The sequence below is a fragment of the Psammomys obesus genome, unplaced genomic scaffold (assembly GCF_907164565.1).
Source record: "Psammomys obesus unplaced genomic scaffold, mPsaObe1.curated_primary_1811, whole genome shotgun sequence".
Taxonomy (NCBI): Eukaryota; Metazoa; Chordata; class Mammalia; order Rodentia; family Muridae; genus Psammomys; species Psammomys obesus.
The window spans coordinates 1,114,583-1,135,033 of NW_026592368.1; the positions used below are offsets into that span (position 1 = coordinate 1,114,583).

At 46.0% G+C, this 20,451-nt stretch overlaps 2 protein-coding genes across 4 annotated transcripts in view; one reads left to right on the forward strand and one right to left on the reverse strand.

Moving 5' to 3' along the window:
* The window catches only part of LOC129681246 (zinc finger protein 431-like), a 268,201-nt gene that overhangs the window by 216,706 nt on the left and 31,044 nt on the right, over positions 1-20,451 (forward strand). The gene's annotated exons all lie outside the window — the stretch shown is intronic.
* On the reverse strand, positions 959-20,421 carry LOC129681257 (uncharacterized). 3 transcript variants are annotated; one of them, XR_008720822.1, is made up of 8 exons: positions 19,310-20,421; positions 18,758-18,904; positions 17,751-18,458; positions 12,401-12,473; positions 11,896-12,156; positions 10,607-10,840; positions 8,641-8,688; positions 959-1,228 (listed from the first exon to the last, which is right to left on the reverse strand). XR_008720822.1 is itself a non-coding variant. In XM_055613167.1 (7 exons), the coding sequence occupies exons 3-7, from the start codon at positions 13,985-13,987 to the stop codon at positions 1,125-1,127; spliced, it is 651 nt and encodes a 216-aa protein (XP_055469142.1). In that variant the 5' UTR covers positions 13,988-18,458; positions 18,758-18,904; positions 19,310-20,421; the 3' UTR covers positions 959-1,124. The 3 variants fall into 3 exon arrangements, 1 of the variants encoding a protein (XP_055469142.1); XR_008720821.1 differs by having other exon boundaries at positions 11,896-12,473; XM_055613167.1 differs by lacking the exon at positions 11,896-12,156 and having other exon boundaries at positions 10,750-10,840; positions 13,653-18,458.

The following is a 20,451-nucleotide window of genomic DNA, read 5'->3' on the forward strand; positions in this document are numbered from 1 at the left end:
TAGATCATCAGGAAAATTACTCAATGATGACTGGAAAATTTGCCCTCCAAACTGAGTAGATTGTTTTATTGATGTCTATCCTAAAATCCATTTAAAAAAATTATGAGAATACCCCTTAAAATATGTACTTGATGAGGTCAGGACTAATTTTATTCCTTTCAGAATAATATGGCCCCTGGAGATTATCTGTGATGTGGTCCCAGAAAACGCAAATATATATAAGGCTTCAATCAAAGCAGTCCTTATCATCTCCAGGATCATCAGGCAGGACATACTGGTACCAGCAGTTCCCCTGAGGAGTATAGGATAGTCTCTTCTTCTCTTCACACTAATTTGGAAGTTATGAGCTCAGAGGCTTAAATATAGGGTCCCCTTTGAACAACCAATATAATCAGTGATTTTACCTTTCATATTTTAAATAGTTTTTTGAGAAAAATTTTACAGTGTAGTCCACAAACTTTGAATACTCATGAGTCAGCTTCTACCACAACTCTCTCCTTTTCACTATTGTGGCTATTCTTTCCTTAATTCAAATAGCAGAATCACACTTTAAATAATTAATTTTTTAAAATATGACTAAAATATTTGTGATAACAAAGTGAAAATATGTACAGAAGAAAGCCCACTAAGCTTCAACCCTACTTCAAAAAGTCTGTGCCAATGTGAAATTTTGAGAGTAAGAGAAATACCCCTACCATAGGAAGAGCAGACCAACTGGCTATCTAATATCAAATGGACAATCCTGAAAACATATATACAATTAACATTATACTGACTACGCTGATTATACTGATGTAGGTAGGAATATACATATATGTACCTTAATATACATATATTTGTGTAACAACAATTAATTAAAAAAGAAGCTATGATTTTAAAAGAGACCAAGTAAGGGAACATGGCAGGATGTGTAATAAGAAATAAAATGGGAAATAATGAAATAATTATAAAGCAAAACATAAATCAAAAACTTTTATTTTTGTACAGTAAAGTCTAATCAAAGTGTAGCCTCTAATTGTATGGCAGGCATGAGGAACATACTCACAGTTTATTAGACACAACCAAAACATCACTGAACAAAGAGAGATGTAGGTTTTTTTTTCTTCTTTTGTCTCTTCTGAGTTTCATGGAGCCTTGGCATAGGAAGGTTCAGTATATTCCATCGGAGGTGAACTCCTCATAGACTTCCAAGTGGGTAAATATGGATTCTCCTGGGACAGGTCTCGACCTAACAGAACAGATATTCAGTAGATAATTATAAGACTGATATCCATACTAAATTTCAAAAGGTGCATAGTTTTAAAACACAGGCTCAATTCACAAATCAGGATTCTGTTGAGCTATAAACATACTTAAAATGTAATAGAAAGGAAGAGGTCACTTAGGAAGAGAAGTATTTGGAATAGATTGGAGAAACAGGCTTTTTTTTCCCCAGAAGTGATCAACTTGAGAGTCATGAGAAGACTCAAGTTGGAAGAAGTGTAGCTGGTAGGATATAGATCAATGGTTAACACTTTAATACTTTTATTCATGTCATAGGATACAATCATAATATTTTAGGTTTAGTATGGTTTATTATTATAAAATTATTTCATTGATGCTTTATGACTGTAATTTTGTAACTGTTATGAATTCTATTGTAAGTCTTTGATAGGAAGATATCAAATATGCCATCTCCAAAAGGTTCAGGACCAGTAAGTTGAGAACCACTTGTTCAGAGTGAGGAAGGGGGTGAATGAAGTAATTGTATTTCAACTAAAATCATTTTTAAAATTTGAGTAATAAAGACTACCCATTATTAATGAAGTTTGCTAATATTATTCATGATTTAAAAATAAAAGCAGGAAGCACACTGCAAAGCATCATATTGGAGAGAAAAAGAAATACTCAAATACTAGAGTGATTCACAAAAAAAGACAGATTGATGCCAAACTGCTGGGAGCCAAAGTTATCTACTGAAGCCAAAGTCAAACAGTGAGCCAAAGCTATTTACTGAAGCCAAAGCCAAGTAGCAAGCAAAGGTCATTTAGTGGAGACCTAAAGCTATTTAGTTGAAGAGTTACCTAGGACCCGAAATCATGGGCGATAGATTGTGAGGATATCCATTTGTTAGTTTTAGAGCATCCGTGAAATAGCTTAAGAAAACATCCTTTAGGTATCTTGCAGGTGCAATATTTAACCCATGAAAGCACTCTTCCTATCTCCTGCAGCAGTAAATTAACCTTCCCCCCTTTTCTGACTTCTCCCTATATAAGTTGGGTAAAAATGTCTAATAAACGGAAGCCTTGATCAGATGAACAGACTTGGCTTTCATTCCTGCATCTCTTGTCCCTTCCCCCCATTCCTTCCAATCTCTACAACTTAGGAACCCCGTTGAAGCCCCGCGGGTCGAGGAACCAAACATTAAATGAAGGCCAAAGTAGGTGACCCCTAAAAATTGGTCACTGGAGTAGCAACATGGATGTCATTGTTCACCCTAATGTAATATGTGTGTAATAAGAGGCAAAATACTTGGTGCAAAACATGGTGAAATGTATATTTATCCCCATTTATTAATTCCTAATGCTTTTAACCTAGCAAAGTTCCACCTGAAAAAGGCAGCATGGAGATGTCATTAACCCTGTGAACTTTAGAGCCTAACAGATGTAAAAATCATAGGTTTTTCAAGGGAATGTGCTTTACTGAGATGGTCAGAAAGCTTCATGCACAAGAATGTCAGCACTGATGTCTATAGAGGAGGATGCTTACTTATTAGTATATAGTAAAGGCTAAAGACACATAGAATTGTAACTGAAACCACCTGGAAGATACTCGGTAAATCTCATGATTAAATATATAGTATACTTTAGACACATTATAATCATGAACAGATCATGTAAAATTAGAATGCTTATTTCTTTAAATGATTGAATTTTGTTGATAGTAAACTGTACCTTCTGTAAACTGTGTAGTTTAATATGTATAATTTTACAGTATTAAATGAGATAGCAAAACTCTACCAAATTGTATAAAGTACTTTATGAAGATTTTCTACTCAATACTTCTTTCAAATGGCTGAAACATTGGAATGAAGTAAAAAATACTGATACAAAACAACATTCTTAAGAATTTGTGATACAGTTCTAAAATGGACATATGGCACTCCATCGACCTGTGATATCAGGATATCAGCACCAATGATGGCCTCCAGGTCAAGTGATGGGGAAGCAAAAGTACTTCTTACACATCTCAGAACCCACACCTGTATTCCTGTCATTCTAAACAAGCCTATCTCCTCCTGCACTCTTCTAACTCCCAAAATATTCTAGTATAACTCTATCTCTTTATGAAGGCAGTTTCTTTACTTGTCTGAGCTATCTCCACTTTCCTGTCCTAATATTCTTTCTTTTCTCCTAGACTCTTTCTTTTCATATTTCTAATCTCTTTCTTTTCATATTTCATAGTCACATGAAATATGTTTTTCTCCCCTCTGGTATGAACTTTTCTAGAATCCTCTGAAAATTTTTCATCTTTTATCCATAATAAAATTCTTTCCTGTAATCATCTAAGATTTGGTGTTTTTTCCTGTTATCCAGATCATATAATTGAATATTTAAAATATATCTGTACTTATGTGACTATTACTCTGATAAAAATAAGGAATGTATACAGAGATCCCATAGCTTTTAGTTAGAAAGCACTTAATGAAATGAATGAAAGTGTCGAAGAAAGACAGCAGCCAATGGTTTTCAATATGGACATAAGTGAAAGGTATGTAATGTAAAGGTATGTTAAAAGTAGTACCAATTTAGTTTTATGATAACAGAATTGAAAGTAAATGAGCATGTTTGGAAAACAGTTGTCTAATCTGAATTTATATCAAAATATTGAGATTTAGGTTCCAAAGAACACAAAATATGTCAGAAACAATAAAAGTCTATTGAAAACCAGAGAGTTTTTGAGATTTTAAGGTTTAAAGCTGACACAAATTTAAAACAAATCCTTGTAGTCGGATGAGTACCAAAATTAGATGGCATAGAGAATAGTCCTCACTCATAACTTGGTCAGATATACAAACACCTTTCTCCTTTATAGCTCAGAGCATACTTCAGGTATTTTTTTTCTTTCTTTTGGGGAGTGGTACTAAATTGTAGTATGAGTAGTTTTTCATGAATCTGGGTTTACATAATCTGAATGAATCAAGACATGTTTCCTGAAACCATTAGTGTATCATGAGATCCATAATAGTCATTTAAAAATACCTTTACAGTGGAGCCCGGAATGGAGAATCTTTCACTGGGCACAAATTAAGCTTTTCTCTCCTAGCACTAAACAAAAACTGCTACAGCAGTTTGTAGACAAACTACTGAAGAGCACACATTCTGTAGTAGTCAGAAGGAGAAACCACTGTGATGTCAACATTCCAAGGCTCAGGCCGTAACTGACAAAGTGACACATGCATTTCACTTCTTTCAAACTGTTGACTTTAAAACAGTGGTTTTGAACAATTCTTGAACAACATGTGTTTGGAATAACATTTTCACAATAATATATGTGTGTAAGTTTATATAAAAGATATATGATATAGAGGATAGATAGATGATTGATGTTAAATAGGATAGATACCTATAAGATGTGTGCAAAAATAGGAGGAATACTTGTATAAATCATGATAGACTAGGGTCAAACAGAGGGGGAGGAGGACCTTCCCTATCAGTGCACTAGGGGTGAGGCATAGGGAGAGAGGAAAGGAGGGTGAGATTGGGAGGAGATGAAGGAGGGGGCCACAGCCGCAATGTAATTTGAATAAATTGTAATAAACGATAATAACAGCAATGTTAAAAAGACAGTAATGTTAAAAAAAATCATGAAATTTATATTCATCTCCAAAGATTAGTAATTCCTAATTTTTTTAACCTGCTAAAGGCCCATGTGAAAAAAGGCTTCATGCAAAATCATTAAGACTGTGAACCTTGGAGTCTAACAAATGCAAAAATCATAGCATACTTTAAAGATGAATGTGCTTTACTGAGATACAGTCAGAAAGCTTCATGCACAGAGAAGTCAGAAAATTTTAAAGATTGGAGAGAAGTGCACATGCTTATTTGCATATAGTAAATTGTATATATTAATCCTAGAGACACAAAGAATTGTGAATGAAACAAGGGAGATACTCTGTAAGCTTCCTAATAAAGAAATTTAGTATATCTTAGACATAAAATAATCACAGACAAATCATTCAAAATTAGGATGCCTATCTTTAAAATGATTGTATTTGGTGATAGTAATAATTTTTGCTTTCTTGAAGTGTGTAATTTCATTAATATGTATAATTATACATTTCTAATTAAGACAGGAAAACTCTACCAAACTATAAATTTCTTCATACAGATATTCTGCTGAATAAATATGATTTTTAAAATGTGATACATATGAGTATGGGAAATAAAAACACATAAGAAGGAAATCTATATAGTGGCATGCGGTAACTAAACCCATTATTTTTAAAATAGTAGTAATAAATACGTGTAAAGAAAGTAACCAGGCTTTCCAAGTAGTATATACTAGTTAGTTTCCAGGGAGTGCAAATATCCAAAAATTCCAGTCCTGGACCTGCTCAACATGCATTATAAAAGGAATTCTGGTGATTAGAAAGAAACATGCAAAAACCAAACAAACATACAAAAAAAGGAAAAAACCGCATTCATCAAGAATTTGTGAAATAGTCCAGGAAATTAGCCATTTTCCTTGCTCCGACAATAGGGACATACGGCTCTCTATTGACCTGTGACTCCTATCAGGATGTCAACACCCATGGTGGCCTCCAGGTTCCTTGAAGGGGATGTAAATGGAATTGTTATACATCTCAAAACACCCATCTAGATTCCTATGCTTTCCCAAACAGCCTCAACTCTTTCTGCACTATCCGATACCCTGAAATTTTTTACACTAATTAATTTATTTATAAATTTCACATCTTCATCCCAGGCCCCATCACTTCTCTCCTCACAGTCCCACCATCATTCTCCCCTTCCACATTCCCTTTTTCTCTTCAGAGAGGCTCAATATGTGTACCAACCCACCCTGACATATCACATCAGGCAGGACTAAGAGCATTCTCTCTCAATTAAGGACAGGGAAGACAGCCCAGCTCGGGGAAAGGGAACTAAGGGCAAGCAACAGAGTGAGATACAGCCCTCAATCCAATTGTTAGAGGTCCCACATGTTGACCAAGATGTAGATCTGCCACATATATGTAGGTGGACCAAGGTCCAGCCTGTGCATTGATGAAAGCACAGTTTGTCTCTTTCTAACCTATCTCCACTTTTCTCCTAATATTCTCCATTCTCTTCTAGACAGTCTTTGTCATATCAAGTCTGCTTTTTTTTTTCTCTCTCCTCTCAACTCTTCCACGTGACTCTGAACATATTTCCTCTCTGATCATAATAAAATTATTCCTTGTAATAGAGTAGCTACTATTTTACTGATTTGTCTACTATTCCTGCTCATACAGTTTGAATATTTAAAGTATATATTTTATTAAGTGAATATTACTATGCCTAAGTCATTATATTTCATTCAAGGAATATGTACTGACAAGCCATAGTTTTAACCTGGGAAGGATTAAAGATCCCTGTGAATTGAACAGTCAAAGAGAGACATCAGCCAATGGTTGTCATCAAATGCATTCGGCAATAATGTAAAGGTATTTTATAAAATATTGCCAATGTAGTTTCATGAGAATATTTAAATTAAATGAGTATGTCTGGAATTCCTATCTAGCAGAATCAGTGTTCACATATTGAGAAATATATGTTTGAAACCAGAAAGTTCTTGGATTTGGGGCTGAAATCTGAGCAGTTTCCAACAAAACTTTGTTGGCATAGTGGGTAAAACAACTAGATGAAACAGAATATAATCTCTCATAACTTTGGCATATAGTTTTGAAGATACATGGATGTCATTCTCTTGCATAACTCAAAGCATACCTCTCTGTCATGATAACTTTGTTTCTTTGGGGGAATGGTACTGACTATTGCTAACAGGAGTAGCTTTTCATGAAACAACTGTTAAGAATTAGATCACAGGTTCTAGAGAAATCAAGACAGAACACTTCCTGAGACCATTAGTCTAGCATGAAAATTATAATGAGCATTTTAAAATACCTTTACAGTGGAGCCTGGAATGGAGAACCTTTCACTGGGCAAAAAAATTATTCTTTTCTTTCCTGGCACTAACCAAAATGGCTACAGCAGTTTGTAGACGAACCACTGAAGTGTAAACATTCTGTAGTAGTCAGGGGGAGAAACCACTATGATGTCAACATTCCACGGCTCAGGCCATAACTGACAAAGTGACACATGCATTTCAAATTTTGACTTTAAGACATTGATTAAGAAAAAATTTGAGCCACATGTGTTTTGAAGAAATGACATATACAAAACTGTGTGTGTATGTGTGTGTAATAGATATATGATATAAACAACAGACAGAGGATAGATGTTAGATAGAAGGATAGATAACTATAATGATATCAGCAACAATAGGAGGAATACTTATATAGGGTCAATTAGGAGGAATACTTGTATAGGGTCAAATAAAAGGGGAGGACAACCTTCCCTAACAGTGGACTAGGGGAGGGGTGCAGGGGGAGAAGAGGGAAAGAGGGTGGGATTGGGAGGAGATGAGGGAGAGGGCCACAGACACAATATAATTTGAATAAATTGAAATAAATAATAATAATATTTAAAAGACAGTAATGTAAAAATATCATAAAATTTATATTCATCTCCAAAGATTATTAATTCCTAATTTTTTAACCTGTTAAAGGCTCAGGTGAAAAAAGGCAGCATGCAAAATCATTAAAACTGTGAACCTTGGCGTCCAACACATGCAAAAATCATAGAATACTTTAAAGATGAATGCATGCACAAAGAAGTCAGAAAGCTTGGAAGAGTGGAGAGGAGTGCACATGCTTATTAGTATACAGTAAATTTTATATATTAATCCTAGAGAAACAAAGAACTGTAACTGAAACATGGGAGATGCTCTGTACATTTATTAATAAAATATGTAGTATACTTTGGACATATAATAATCATGGACAAATCATTCAAAATAAGAACTACCTGTATTTATGGTGATTGTATTTGGTGATAGTAATAATTTTTGACTTCTGCAAAGTGTGTAATTTCATTAATACATGTAATTATACAGTTCTCATTAAGATAGAAAAATTCTACCAGACTGTTAGGTTCTTCCTAAAGATATTCTGCCTAATAATTATGATTTTAAAAATATGACACATGTAAATATGGGAAATAAAAAACACATCAGAAGGAAATCTATATAGTGGCATGTGATAACTAAACCCATTACTTTTTAAAAGGACATAATAGGTGTGAAGAGCGTAATCAGGCTTTCCTAATAGTTTAAACTTGTTAGGTTCCAGGAAGTGCAATTATCCAAAAATGTCAGTCCTGGACCTGCTCAACATGCAGTATCAAAGGAATTCTGGTGATTAGAAACAAACAACAAAAACAAACAAATAAACACACATACCAAAAACAGCATTCATCCAGAATTAGTGAAATAGTCCTTGTCTAGCAAAATAACCATTTTTCTTGCTCTGACAAAAGGAACATACTGCTCTCTACTGACCTGTGGCTCCTATCAGGATATTAACACCCATGATGGCTTCCGGGTTGCCTGAAGGGGGAATAAATGTACTTGTTATACACCTCAAAACACTCATCTAGATTCCTGTGCCTTCCCAAACAGCTTCATCTCTTTCTGTACTATCCTAATTTTCTAAATATTCTAGAAATTACCCTGTCTTTCCACCAATTAATTAATTAATTTCATACCTTCATAACAGGCCCCCATCCCTTCTCTCCCCACAGTCACACCATCAATATTCACTCCCCCATGACCTCATTCTCTTCAGGGATGCTCACTATGTGTACCAACCCACCCTGACATATCACGAGGCAGGACTAAGAGCATCCTCTCTCAATAAGGACAGGCAAGATAGCCCGGCTAGGGGAAAGGGAACTAAGGGCAAGCAACAGAGTCAGTGAAAGCTCTCAGTCCAATTGTTAAGGGACCAAGCTGCACACCCGCTACGTAAGTGAGAGGGGCCCTTGGTCCAGCCTGTGCATTGATGAAAGCATACTTTGTCTCTGTCTAAGCTACCTCTACTTTTCTCCTAATATTCACTATTTTCTTCGAGACAGTCTTGGTCATATCAAGTCTGCTTCTTTTTCTCTCTGATCTGAACTCTTCCACGTACCTCTGAACATTTTCCCTCTCTCATCCATAATAAAATGGATGAGAACTCAAAGAACTATTGTAATAATTGACCAGCTGCTATTTTGCTGGTTTCTCTGCTGTCCCTGCTCATACAGTTTGAATATTTGAAGTATATATTTTATTAAGTGAATATCACTATGTCCAAGACATGTTACTTTGTTTAAGGATCCTGGTCCTAGTGTGGGTGGCTCCTCCTCACAGGCTGCGGAGGCCCTAGATGGATGGGTCTGGGGAAAGCAGAGCTCTGTCAGCCCTGGAGACCTTGGCTTTCTGCCACACTGCTATACTCCCTGGCCTCAGGGCATGGAATCTCCTTCCCCAAGAGCTCACATCACCTCAGGCTACACAGCCTTCCTCCTTTCCTTTCTTCCTTCCCTCTCTCCCTTTCTTCCCTCCTTCCCTCCCTCCATTCCTTCCTTCCCTCACTCCTACCTTCCTTCCATCCTTCCCTCCTCCCTTCATTCCTCCCTTTCCTCCCTCCTTCCTTCCCTCACACTTCTTCCCCTCACTGCCTGGCCCTGGCTGGCCTGGAACTCTGTATACCAGGCTGCCTCCAACTCCACAGAGACCAATCCTCATCTGACTCCTAGAATTAAAGACATGTGTCCCTAAGTCTGGACCTTTATTTCAGGATTTATTTACGTCATTTTGTTTTTTTGAGACAGGGTCTCTCTACGCAGCCCTGGCTGTCCTGGACTTGCTATGTAGACCAGGCTGGCCTTGAACTCACAGAGATGCCCCTGCCTCAGCCTCTCCGAATACTGGGGTTACAGGTGTGCTACACCACCCACCTAATTTATGTATGTATGTACACATGTATGTATGTATGTACGTATGTATGTATGTATTTTTGCACACACCACATGTGTGCCTGGTCTGTGGAAGGTGGAAGAGCATCAGATTCCATGGACTTGGTCGTGAGCTGCCAAGGGGGTGTCGGGAACCAAATCCTGAGGCCTAGGCGAGTGCTCTTAACTGTTGAGCCATCACTCCAGGCCCTATACTACTTTTTGTATTATCACACTTGTTGCATGTGTGTGTGTGTGTGCGTGCGCGTGTTCTATCTTCTCCGCTCATTGCATTATTTATTTGGTGTATGTGGGGGTAAGTTTCTATCATCTAGCTCAGGCTGGCACCAAGCTCAGAGCAATCCCCCTGCTTCAGCCTCCCAAGCCTGGGCATTCCAGGACTGAGCCCACGGCCAACTGTGTAAACTGTGAAGCTGTGTCTGTGCACAGCTGTGTGGGCTGCTGGCTTCAATACGGCACCAAGCTTTCCTGAGGACAAAGGTGGCTCAGAGCCACCACCCACCCACCTGCTGGGGGCTGTGCTCCCCTTGTCTTTGGGACTCTGTGGCTGGCTCTTCTGCCAGGCACTACGGCAGGGCGGCTCAGTGGATAGTGTATGCATGGCCTGGGCTGCACCTCAGCGCTGCCACCGCCACTGGAGAGACAATACCTTGAAATCCTAGATCATCATGGCCCCGTCGATGCCAGTGGTACATAATTTGCGACTGTCCTGCTTGTCCACCTTGTAAATGGACACCTGGCTAAAAGAAGATCGAGACCATGAGGTCGGTGGAAGAGTGAGGCCATTCCCCCAAGCCCCGCACCGACAGATGGCTGGAGGTGCACTAGGCTCCAGATTCCTCAGGGCTACACAACGAGACCCTGTCCTAGAGTGGGAGGGCTCATTCACCCAGGATGTGGCCCAGCGGGTAGGCCCGAGACTACATCAGGCCCTGGCCAGGTCCCCAAAGCCACATACACTGGCTACTGGTGCTTGCGTGGTGCTATCTGAAGGATGTTGGCCAGAAGGCTACAAGTTCAAAGTCAGGGGGGCTGCAGGGATGGCTCAAAGGTTGAGAGTGCTGGCTGCTATTCCAGAGGTCCTGAGTTCGAGTCCCAGCACTCAAACGGTGGCTCACAGCCATCTGGTGTCAGAGAAGAGGGAGAGAGAGAGGGAGAGAGAGGGAAAGAAAGGGAGAGAAAGGGAGAGAGAGGAAGGGAGGGAAAGTGAGAGAAAGAGAAAGGGAGAGAAAAAGGGAGAAAGGAGAGAGGCAGAGAGAGGAAGAGTGGGAGGAAGAGGGAGAGGGGAGGGAGAAGGAATGGGAAGGGGAGAAAGGGGGAAGAAGGGGAAGGGAGAGGGAGCGGGAAAGGGAGAGAGGGGGAATGGAGAAGGGAAAGAGGAGGGAGAGGAATACAGGAGAGAGGAGGAGAGTGAGGGAGGGGGAAGGAGAAGGAGGGAAGGCAGCAGAAGGAGGACAGGGAGGGAGGGAGGAGGAAAGGCCATAGCCTTAGCATGGGGCTGGTAGGGACAGAACAGGGCTCAGCAGATTCGGACACAAAAAGAACCACTTTCTCCTTCCAAGCTCAGAAGTGACTGGAGCATGGCTGAAACCAACCAGTCCCCAACAAGGCCTCTGAGAACAGCCTGCTTGGGCAGCCAGAGCCTTCCTGGCTTTTGAAATCAGCCTTCAGGAGTCCTGGGTTCCATCCCAATCCACAACCCCAAAAGAAACAAACAAATAGGGAGACTCCTTACAGAGCCTTCAACCCAACAGGCCTGCAGAGCTGGGTAGACAGGACACCAGGGTGAACCAACCTGTCTGCAGAGCTTCCAGAGACAGCCTCCTCCTCCTCAGACTCCTTGAAGGGCGGAGGCCACGGCGCAGCCCGTGAGAAGGGCCTTTACACACTCACTATCATTTCAGGTTGTTATTATGCTGTGTGTTTGGTACACAGGTCAGCGGGCGACTGCGAGAATGTTCTCTCCCTTCTGTGCAGGCTCTGGGCAGCACTTGCGCCTTGTTTGACTGGCACAGGCAAGTGGCACCCTGCGAGCAGGCACAAGGTGTTCGGGGAACTGTGTGCGGAGGAGGGTGTGAGGAGCACATCCTGGGACTGGCAGGTGCCACCCCAAGAAGGGGCACACTACAGGAGACTGTGTGCAGGGGAGTGTGTGAGGGGCACACCCTGGAAATGGCACAAGCAGGTGGCACCCAGCTAGGGTGCACACTGTGGGGACGTGTGTCCGGGGGTGTGTGTGTGTGTGTGAGACAAGTCCTGGGCCCAACACAGGAGGCATCCCAGGAGGGGCGCACACTCACCTTGGCCACGATGCTGTTCTCTGAGAAGGACAAACTGAGCAGTGGCAGAAACTCCGCCTTCAGAGTCGACACCCTGCGCAGGGGGTATGTGCGTCACACATGGTTCTCCTCCTATGTGAGGCGCACACTGGGGACCAAACTTGGGCAGTGCCACCTTCACGTGAGGTTCCTACCCTGCAGACCAGGCTGGCCTCGAACTCATGATCCCCCTGCCTCAGCTCCCCAGATGCTGGGATCGTGGGCCTGCACCACCATGCCTGGCTTGTAAGAGTGTATTCACATGGAGGGGTGAAAACTTGACACCAAGGTCTCTGACATGACCTCAGTGGCCGGCTCTTTGACCTCCCCTCCACCCCCCACAAGGGAGGAGCAGTCTTGCCAGGCCACAGAGGACGTTGCAGCCAGTATTGATGAGATCTGATAGACTAGGGTCAGATGGAAGGGGAGAAGAACCTCTCTTAGCAGTGGACTGGAGAAGGAGTAGGGAGGAAATGAGAGAAGGGATGATGGGGAGGGAGGGAGGGATGGATGATATTGGAGGGAGGGAGGATTGGTGGGGAGGGAGAGAAGGATGATGGGGAGGGAGAGAGGGATGGTGGGGAGGAAAGGATAATGGAGAGGGAGGGTTGATGGGGAGGGAGTGAAGGATGATGGGGAGGGAGGGATGATGGGGAGAGGAATGACGGGAGGAAGGGAGGGGGGCTACAGCTGGGCTACAAAGTAAACTATAATTAATATAAAAAATAAAAATTAAATTTAAAAACAAAACAAAAGCTTGACACCAGCAAAGCTGTCGCAGAGCACAGTTCTGCCATGGTGACCCTTTCACAAGACAACTAGTAGAGTCAGCATGGGGAGGACCACATCCCAGCTGTCCACATGCCACTGTGTCCTCACGGGGTGGTCAGGTGGAGGCCATCCCCAGGCACATTCCCAGGCTGCCCATGGGAGGGCAAGTGCCAAGGCGCCCGAGAGCGGGCTCCAGGCTTCTTCCCGTCGCCAAGCTACCTTTCACGGCAGTCTGGTGACAAAGCACCATTTGGGTTCTCCCCACAGACCTGGGGCAAGAAGGCAGGAGGAAGATGGTGCCTCTCCTGTTTGGGGTGGTGTCAAGGGAAGGAGCTGAGAGGGTGTGTGTGTGTGTGTGTGTGTGTGTGTGTGTGTGTGTGTGTGTGCGTGCGCGCGCGCGTGTGTGTGCTGGGCAAGGGCAGCAGCTTCAGCTCTGGTTTTCTGGGACGGAGACTGGACTGACCTTGAACTCTTGAGCCTCCTGCCTCCTGCTTCTGCCTCCTGGGCCACCACACTCTGTCCCATCTCCCTGGGGGCTGGTGGGGACCACAGACGTGAGAAGCCAGTCAGGTGTCTGTGGTGCCATCCTCCCAGCTCCAAGCCATCATCTTCATCAGGGCGGCAGAGACCGAGCCTGCTGGCTACAGGCGCTGCTGATGGGCAGGGGCGGATTACTGACCCCCACTGGGACCCAGCTGCTCTATCCTGGGCTTCTCGGCCAGCTGTATACACTCCCCCTAGCTGCAGTGCTCTAGGCTGTGTCCAGAGTGCATGTGGCCAGCTATATACACTCCCCATATCTGCCGTGGAGAGCCAGCATCCACAGATCACTAATTATACACTCCCCCTAGCTACTGTGGTCTAGGAGAGCCAGCGTGGCCAGCTGGCCAGCTGTATACACCCCCCTAGCTGCTGTCATCTAGGAGAGTCAGCATGTTCAGAGGTCAGGTGGCCAGCTGTATATACTTTTTCTCCTAGCTGCCATGGAGAACCAGCATGTACAGATCACTAGCTGTATACACTCCCCCTAGCTGGCTCTCATCTAGGAGAGCCAGTGTGTACAGATCGCTAACTGTATCCCTCCCCCCACTGCCAGGCAAGGACTCATGCATGCTCTTGGAAGCTTGGCCCCCGACACCATGTTGTCGTGGCTGACCCAGGCCAGGCAGCTCCTGCTGGCTGAGAAGCCGACAACGTGCACCCAGCCGCCAGCGCTGCTGAACTAGGCCATCAGCTGGCCAAATGGCATCTTGCTGCCCCATGGGGTGCTGGCCGGCTTCTCGTCCACCTCCTTGATGCAGGCCAAGAACACTGTTGTGGAAAGCGCGAGGGAGGAGGCAGGAGGCCAGTCAGGATGGGAGGATGCAGGAAAGGACAGCCAGGGATGCGCTTGCTGGACCAGCACGGGGACCTGAATTGGATCCGCAGCATCCACAGGGAACCAGAGATGGCAGCCTGAGCCTGGAACCCAGGCATGAAGCCGGGTGGACACAGGTCCTGGGCTCGCGCGCACGCACACACGCGCACGCGCGCACACACACACACACACACACTGAGATAAATAAAGCTAGAGGTGAAGACACCCAACAAAGGGCTGAGAGAGGCAGTCCTGCCCTGCCAACAAAGGGCTGGCTCCCACCTCGGATCCACTGTCACCTCTGAGGCCTTAGGAGGTTGAAGGACAGGGAAGGACCAGAATCTGCTTCCTCTGGACTCTTCTAATTCTCCAGGAAGCATCTGAACATGGGTATGACCCCTGGAGGCCAAGGCAGGAAAACCAGGAGTCGAGGACTCCAGGAGTCAGAGGAGTTGAAGGAGGAGTCAGAGGAGGAGGAGTCGAGGCGGAGGAAGAGTTGAGGAGATGGTGAGGAGGAGGAGTTGAGGAGGAGGCAAGGAGGAAGATTTGAGAAGGAAGAGGAGGAGGAGGAGGAGGAAGAGGAGTCGAGGAGGAAGGAAGAGGAGCCTGAACCTCAAGACTCTGTAAAACAACTCTGGGCTCCAAGCCTTTAATCCCAGCGCTCGGGGAGGCGGAGGCAGGGGGATCTATGTGGGTTCGAGGCCAGCCTGAGCTAGAGTGACTCAGATAAACCCTGTTTTCAAAACCAAACCAAAACAAACCTCTAGCTCCCTAAGCTCAACTTCCAAATGACAGCGGCAGCTGAGGGTCTGAAGGGTTGGGGCATCAGCTTCTCCTGCCTGGGGGTCATGGGCAACTGTGGACGGACATGTCCAGACAGTCCCGTCCTGTCTTATTTGCTGGAAGAGCCAGGGGATCCTGGATAACTAATGGACCACAAATTCCTGAGCACAGAGCCCCAAGACTATCTTAGCTCCACCTTCACCGCCCAGATTTTTCTTTTTAGTTTTTTGTTCACGGTGCTGAACATTGAACCTGGCGCTTTGCTACAGTCTTGGCAAATGCTCCACCAGTAAGCAACACTGCCCGTTTGTTTGTTTTTTTTTGCTTATTCATTTTGTAATTAAGCCTGAGTATAAATGATAGGGCTGGGGTGGTTTTCTGGAATTTTTCACATGCTTTTTCAAGCTGTGGTGCCCCGCCCCAGAAATTATTCCCATTGTTGCTTTGTAACTGCAAGTTTGCTGCTGATGTAAAGTGTAATGTAAGTGTGTTCTGGTGGTCTTGGGTGGCCCTTGTGAAAGGGTCGTCTTACCCATGTTGGGGTCACACTCCCCAGGGGTTGGGAAACCCTGACATAGGTACTGAAGGTGGGTCGACTCTGCCCCAAAGAGTCAACACAAAACGGTGATGAATTCTTGGCTTTTCCTTTTGCTAAAGGGGAAAAGGCCCTGTTGAGGGACAGGTTTTAAAAAGCAACCCGTGGCATGATTCTTAAAGCTCTAGCAGGGTGGCAAGTCTCCTCTAGCCTCGGGTAAAGACAGAGGGAGTGTTCTGTCTGTACACCCTCAGAACACGTAACTAAGTCAGGTTCACTGTTCTCTGCAGTCTGTGGCCTGGGACACAAAATGAGGACCTGAAACAGTCCAAGAAAGAGGCTGGTGGGCATGAAGGTGCAGACTGGTAATTTCAGGACAAGAGGCTGAGGGAGGATGGTCAGCACCAGACAAACCTGGGCTTCATCCTTCCAACTCCTTGTTACATCAAAACACAGAGAACTGAACCAAAGAGATGGCTCAGTGGTTAACACACTTGCTGCTCTTCCAGAGGACTGGGTTGGGCTCCCAGCACCTGTATCAGGTGGCTCATAACCACCTCTAGCTCTTGGGCATCTCTTGCCCCTTCTGGCCTTTGCCAGGCGTGCATACCTACATGCACAGAGATAAATAAAATCAATTGATTTAAAAACTGAGCAGGACAGTCTGAGAGAGAGATGGACGGGTGGACAGAGCATGAGCTTACCCTGCACTCAAGACTACCGACTCTCCCTAAGACCCCTCACTGTACTGGCTAGGTTACTGTGCATAACGACCTGCTGCAGCTCCTGCTAACCCTGTGGATGAGTACATCATATCTTCTGCTACTTGCTCTTGTTCATCACTGTGCATCAGTTCACTTGTTCTTTTTCTCTTTCTTGAGACGGGGTCTCATATAGCCTGGCTGCCCTCAATCTCAGTCTGTAATTGAGCCTCTAACCTTAGCTCCACAGGCAGTGCTGGGTTTACAGGCGTGCAGCACCTGCCGGGCTTCTGCAGTGCTGGGGGACGGTAACCAGCTCAGTAAGTTATCTACCTGCTGAGTCACATCCCAGCCACAGCTTTTTCTAGACTAGGAAGTTCCCTTTATCGCCGAGCTGCTCACAGGGTACTATACTTTGCAAATAAAGGAGCCTAATGGGTACCTGTCAATGCTGAGCAACAGGCAGTGCCCACTTATTCTCACTTGCATTTGAAGTCACATGACCCTGCAGCCAGCAAAATGTTGTTGGGGTGCCAGGCAAGGAGAGGACTGTGGAGGGAATTGGCTTAATGTGCTTGCTCACCCGCCTGAGGAAGGAGAAAACCTAGTTTACACTGTCCTCACAGACAAAAACAGCAGCATTTTCCAAGACGCCCCATAAACCCCCTCCAAATAAAACTGATCTATACGTTCATAAAAACCATTTTAATCCTGAAATCTATAGGCAATGTTAGCTACATTTACAGAGTTAAGTCGTGTACGCACCATCACTTTTAATGTTGGAAGACTGTCCTTTGACTTAGCTTGAGTATTTTCATGAGCTCCCTATAGTGCACAGCTGCTCCTGCTGAAGGCTGGCTTGCTCTCTGTCAGGGAAGAGCTTCCTACAAAGAGTTCAGGCTGGCCTCCGACTTGCTGTCAAGCTAGAATTACAGGCCTGTGCACCACATGGCCTGAGTGGCTGACGTACAGCTCATGTTCAGGGACTACATCTGCGACCACAGTAAGGTCCAGCCTACCTATGACCTCTCAGCGAACACATACAATCAACTACTCCAAGGCAGTCAGGAGGAAACACTTCCTACATGAATTAAGAAAAGTAGGGGGCTGGAAAAGGATGGAGATGAAGGGATGAAGGAGGAAGTGGAGGGAGAAAGAAAGGGAAGGGAGATTAGCATGGCTCACCAGTCGTTTTCAGACTCAAAGTAGCAGACTGAGGAGATGAGCCAGCCTCCACTCCCCACAGCAAACTTGTTTTCCAGTGGGGACTACTTCACAAAAGTGGCACAGTTGATACTGAGTGAGGGCAGGGGCGGTGGCAACCTTCCCAAAGCCATCAGCAGGTTCTGCTGTCCCCAGCAAGGGCAGGGGCAGTGGCAACCTCCCCAAAGTTGTCACTTCTCCAAAGCCCCTCCTCCTTGGCCCCCCAGGGGACCTGCAAGGTGGTTTTGCACCCCGGCTCTCCACTTCTCCAAAGCTCTTCCTTCTTAGCCACACAGAGACGTGCAAGGTGGCCTGGGGGCCTGGCTCTCCACTTCTCCTTAGCCCTTCCACGTTGGCCCCGCAGAAGGTGTGGGCGGTGGCCGTGCACCCTGGCTCTCCACTTCTCCAAAGCTCTTCCTCCTTGGCCCGCAGAGGGGGTGTGCAAGGTGGTCGTGTGCCCTGGCTCTCCACTTCTCTAAAGCCGTTCCTCCTTGGGTGCCCAAGGGACATGTGAGGTTGCTGTGGCCCCTGGCTCTCCTGGAGAACCCTGGGTCTGTGGCAGTGGCAGGACAGCATTTTTAGGTGGTTTCTCTTCCCTGTCAGGGTCTGTCCCCGGGGGCGCGCCTTGTACCCAGGCCTGCGCAGGCTTTGGGATCTGGTTGGGATTCCAGGCAGCTTGGTTCTCCAGGCCTGAAATAGGAGAATGTGAGCAGTGAGAGAACGGGCCCAGCCCAGGACTTCAATGTCAGTGTCAGGACCTGAGGTCTTGGTCGGGTTGTGGGGAGGGGAGTCGATCTATAAGAACTGTTCCCCTGGGTGCTTGGGGAGAGGGAGGCGGGAATGGGGACTGGGGCATTCTGGGAAGAAGAGGGGTTCCAGAGGCAGGAGGACAGGAACTGGGGCATTCTGGGAAGGACACTTCATGACAGCATCCGCGAGGAGACCCTGGCCACGTGGACCACAGGGCGTCAGAGAGGAACATCACTCACCCAACACGGCCCTCACCCAACACGGCCGTGCTCCCATAGTCATCCGTGCTCTCCTCACACGAGCCATCCTGGGGGTCCGAGGCCAGCTGCTGCCATTCTCCCCGGGGGGGGGGGGGGAGATCCAGCCTCGGCCTTGATTGGGGTGGCCTGGAGGGGCGCAAGACCTCAGTTAGTGCTCGCTGTCCCTGCTGAGAGCAAGGAGCTGGTGAGCCGAGTGACAGGGTAACAAAGCGTTCCATGTCACCTCGACTGGACTCAGGGACCCATGAAACGCGGCTTCGGGGCTAGCCTAAGCTAGCCAGCACCTCCCAGCAGTTTTGACTGGGCTGAATGGGCGGAAGGGAGACAAGGGAAGTGCCAGCGTCCACCTCCTCCTCACTACTAACCGGTAAACAAGGGGACGAGCTATACCTGAGCCGAGCCTTCCTGGCCCTGGACGGTGGCTCTTGTTCAACCCTGACACCTCAAAATATGCCCTTCCCTTTCGGAGCCCTTGACACGGCGGGGGGAAGACTCATTCGCCTGAGGTCTCGGGGTTTGGGGGGTCCTCACCTACGGGGAGGTCGGGTGCAGGGCGCGCGCCCAGGCCGCCGCCTCCTCCCCGCTCTCGGGGCGCCGGTGGCGCACGGGGTCCCGCAGCGGGCGCGGGAGGAGGCTGAGGAACTGCTCGAGGACCAGCAGCTCCAGCATCTGCTCCTTGGAGCGCCGCTTGGGCCGCAGCCAGGGGCGGCACAGCTCCCGCCGCCAGAAGCGCCTCCGGGAGGTGTCAGGGTCCCGCCAGACTCCGGGGTCCTTCTCTTCCTCCTCCGTTTCTGCATTCAACGCCAGCACCACCGAGCAGGCCGCCGCCATCGCAGCCTCCGGGGCCCGGGGCCCCGATGAGATGTCTAAATTTAGTGCTGAGGTGTGTTTCTTGTATGAAGAAGAAAGCTCCTTTTTTGTGTCTTTTTACAAGGGAGCTGAGGCCATTGATGTTAAGAGATATTAATGAGAAGTTTTTGCTACTCCCTGTTATTTTGATGTTGGTAGTGGTGATATGTGTGTGTGTTTGTGTGTGTGTCCGTGTTCCTTCCTTTGGTTTTGCTGATGTGGTGTTATATATTTCCTGTGTTTTCCTGGGTGTAGTTCTCTTCTTTGTGTTGGAGTTTTGTTTGTGGTACCTTCTGTACTGCTGGATTTATGGATAGGTACTTGGCCTTTTCCCCTAGCAGCTACCAAGAACCATGCATGGACTGGACCCAGATCCCTTAACCATATGTGGCCAGCACCACCGAGCAGGCCGCCGCCAACGCAGCCTCCCGGGCCCGGGGCCCCGATGAGATTCCCGGAAAGCGGGGCGCGCGGCCACCGTATCCCCCAAAACACCGCCACCACAGCTCACGACCCCGGCCAGGGCGCCAGCGGGAGAAAACAAACCAGGCCGGAAGTGCGTCATCAACCCAAGCCGACTCGGGACGGAGAGATAGAGAGGCGGCGCGCGTCTTGGGTCTCTTCATGGGCCCTGGAGGACTATGTAGCAGCTCCACCTCCCAGCGTTTATAATGCTGGAAACAGCGCGCAGGGGATTCTGGGATTTGTAGGCGACTCAGGGTCCACGGTCCAGGCAACGGACAGGGAAGGACGCAGGCTCGTAACTACGACCAGAATGCATCGCGCCCCCTTGACGCCATTTTTGTAGTTCTTACATACAATTC

Bases quoted from the DNA above. Each gene is read 5' to 3' on its own strand.
- LOC129681257 (XM_055613167.1), bottom strand. From the start codon at position 13,987: ATGGGGAGTGTATATAGCTGGCCACATGCACTCTGGACACAGCCTAGA. The intron at 12,474-13,652 runs GTCAGTCCAGTC...CCCCCTGCGCAG, and splicing joins AGGAGGCTCAAGAGTTCAAG to GGTGTCGACTCTGAAGGCGG. The intron at 8,689-10,749 runs GTATTGTCTCTC...TTCCCCCTTCAG, and splicing joins TGATGATCTAGGATTTCAAG to GCAACCCGGAAGCCATCATG.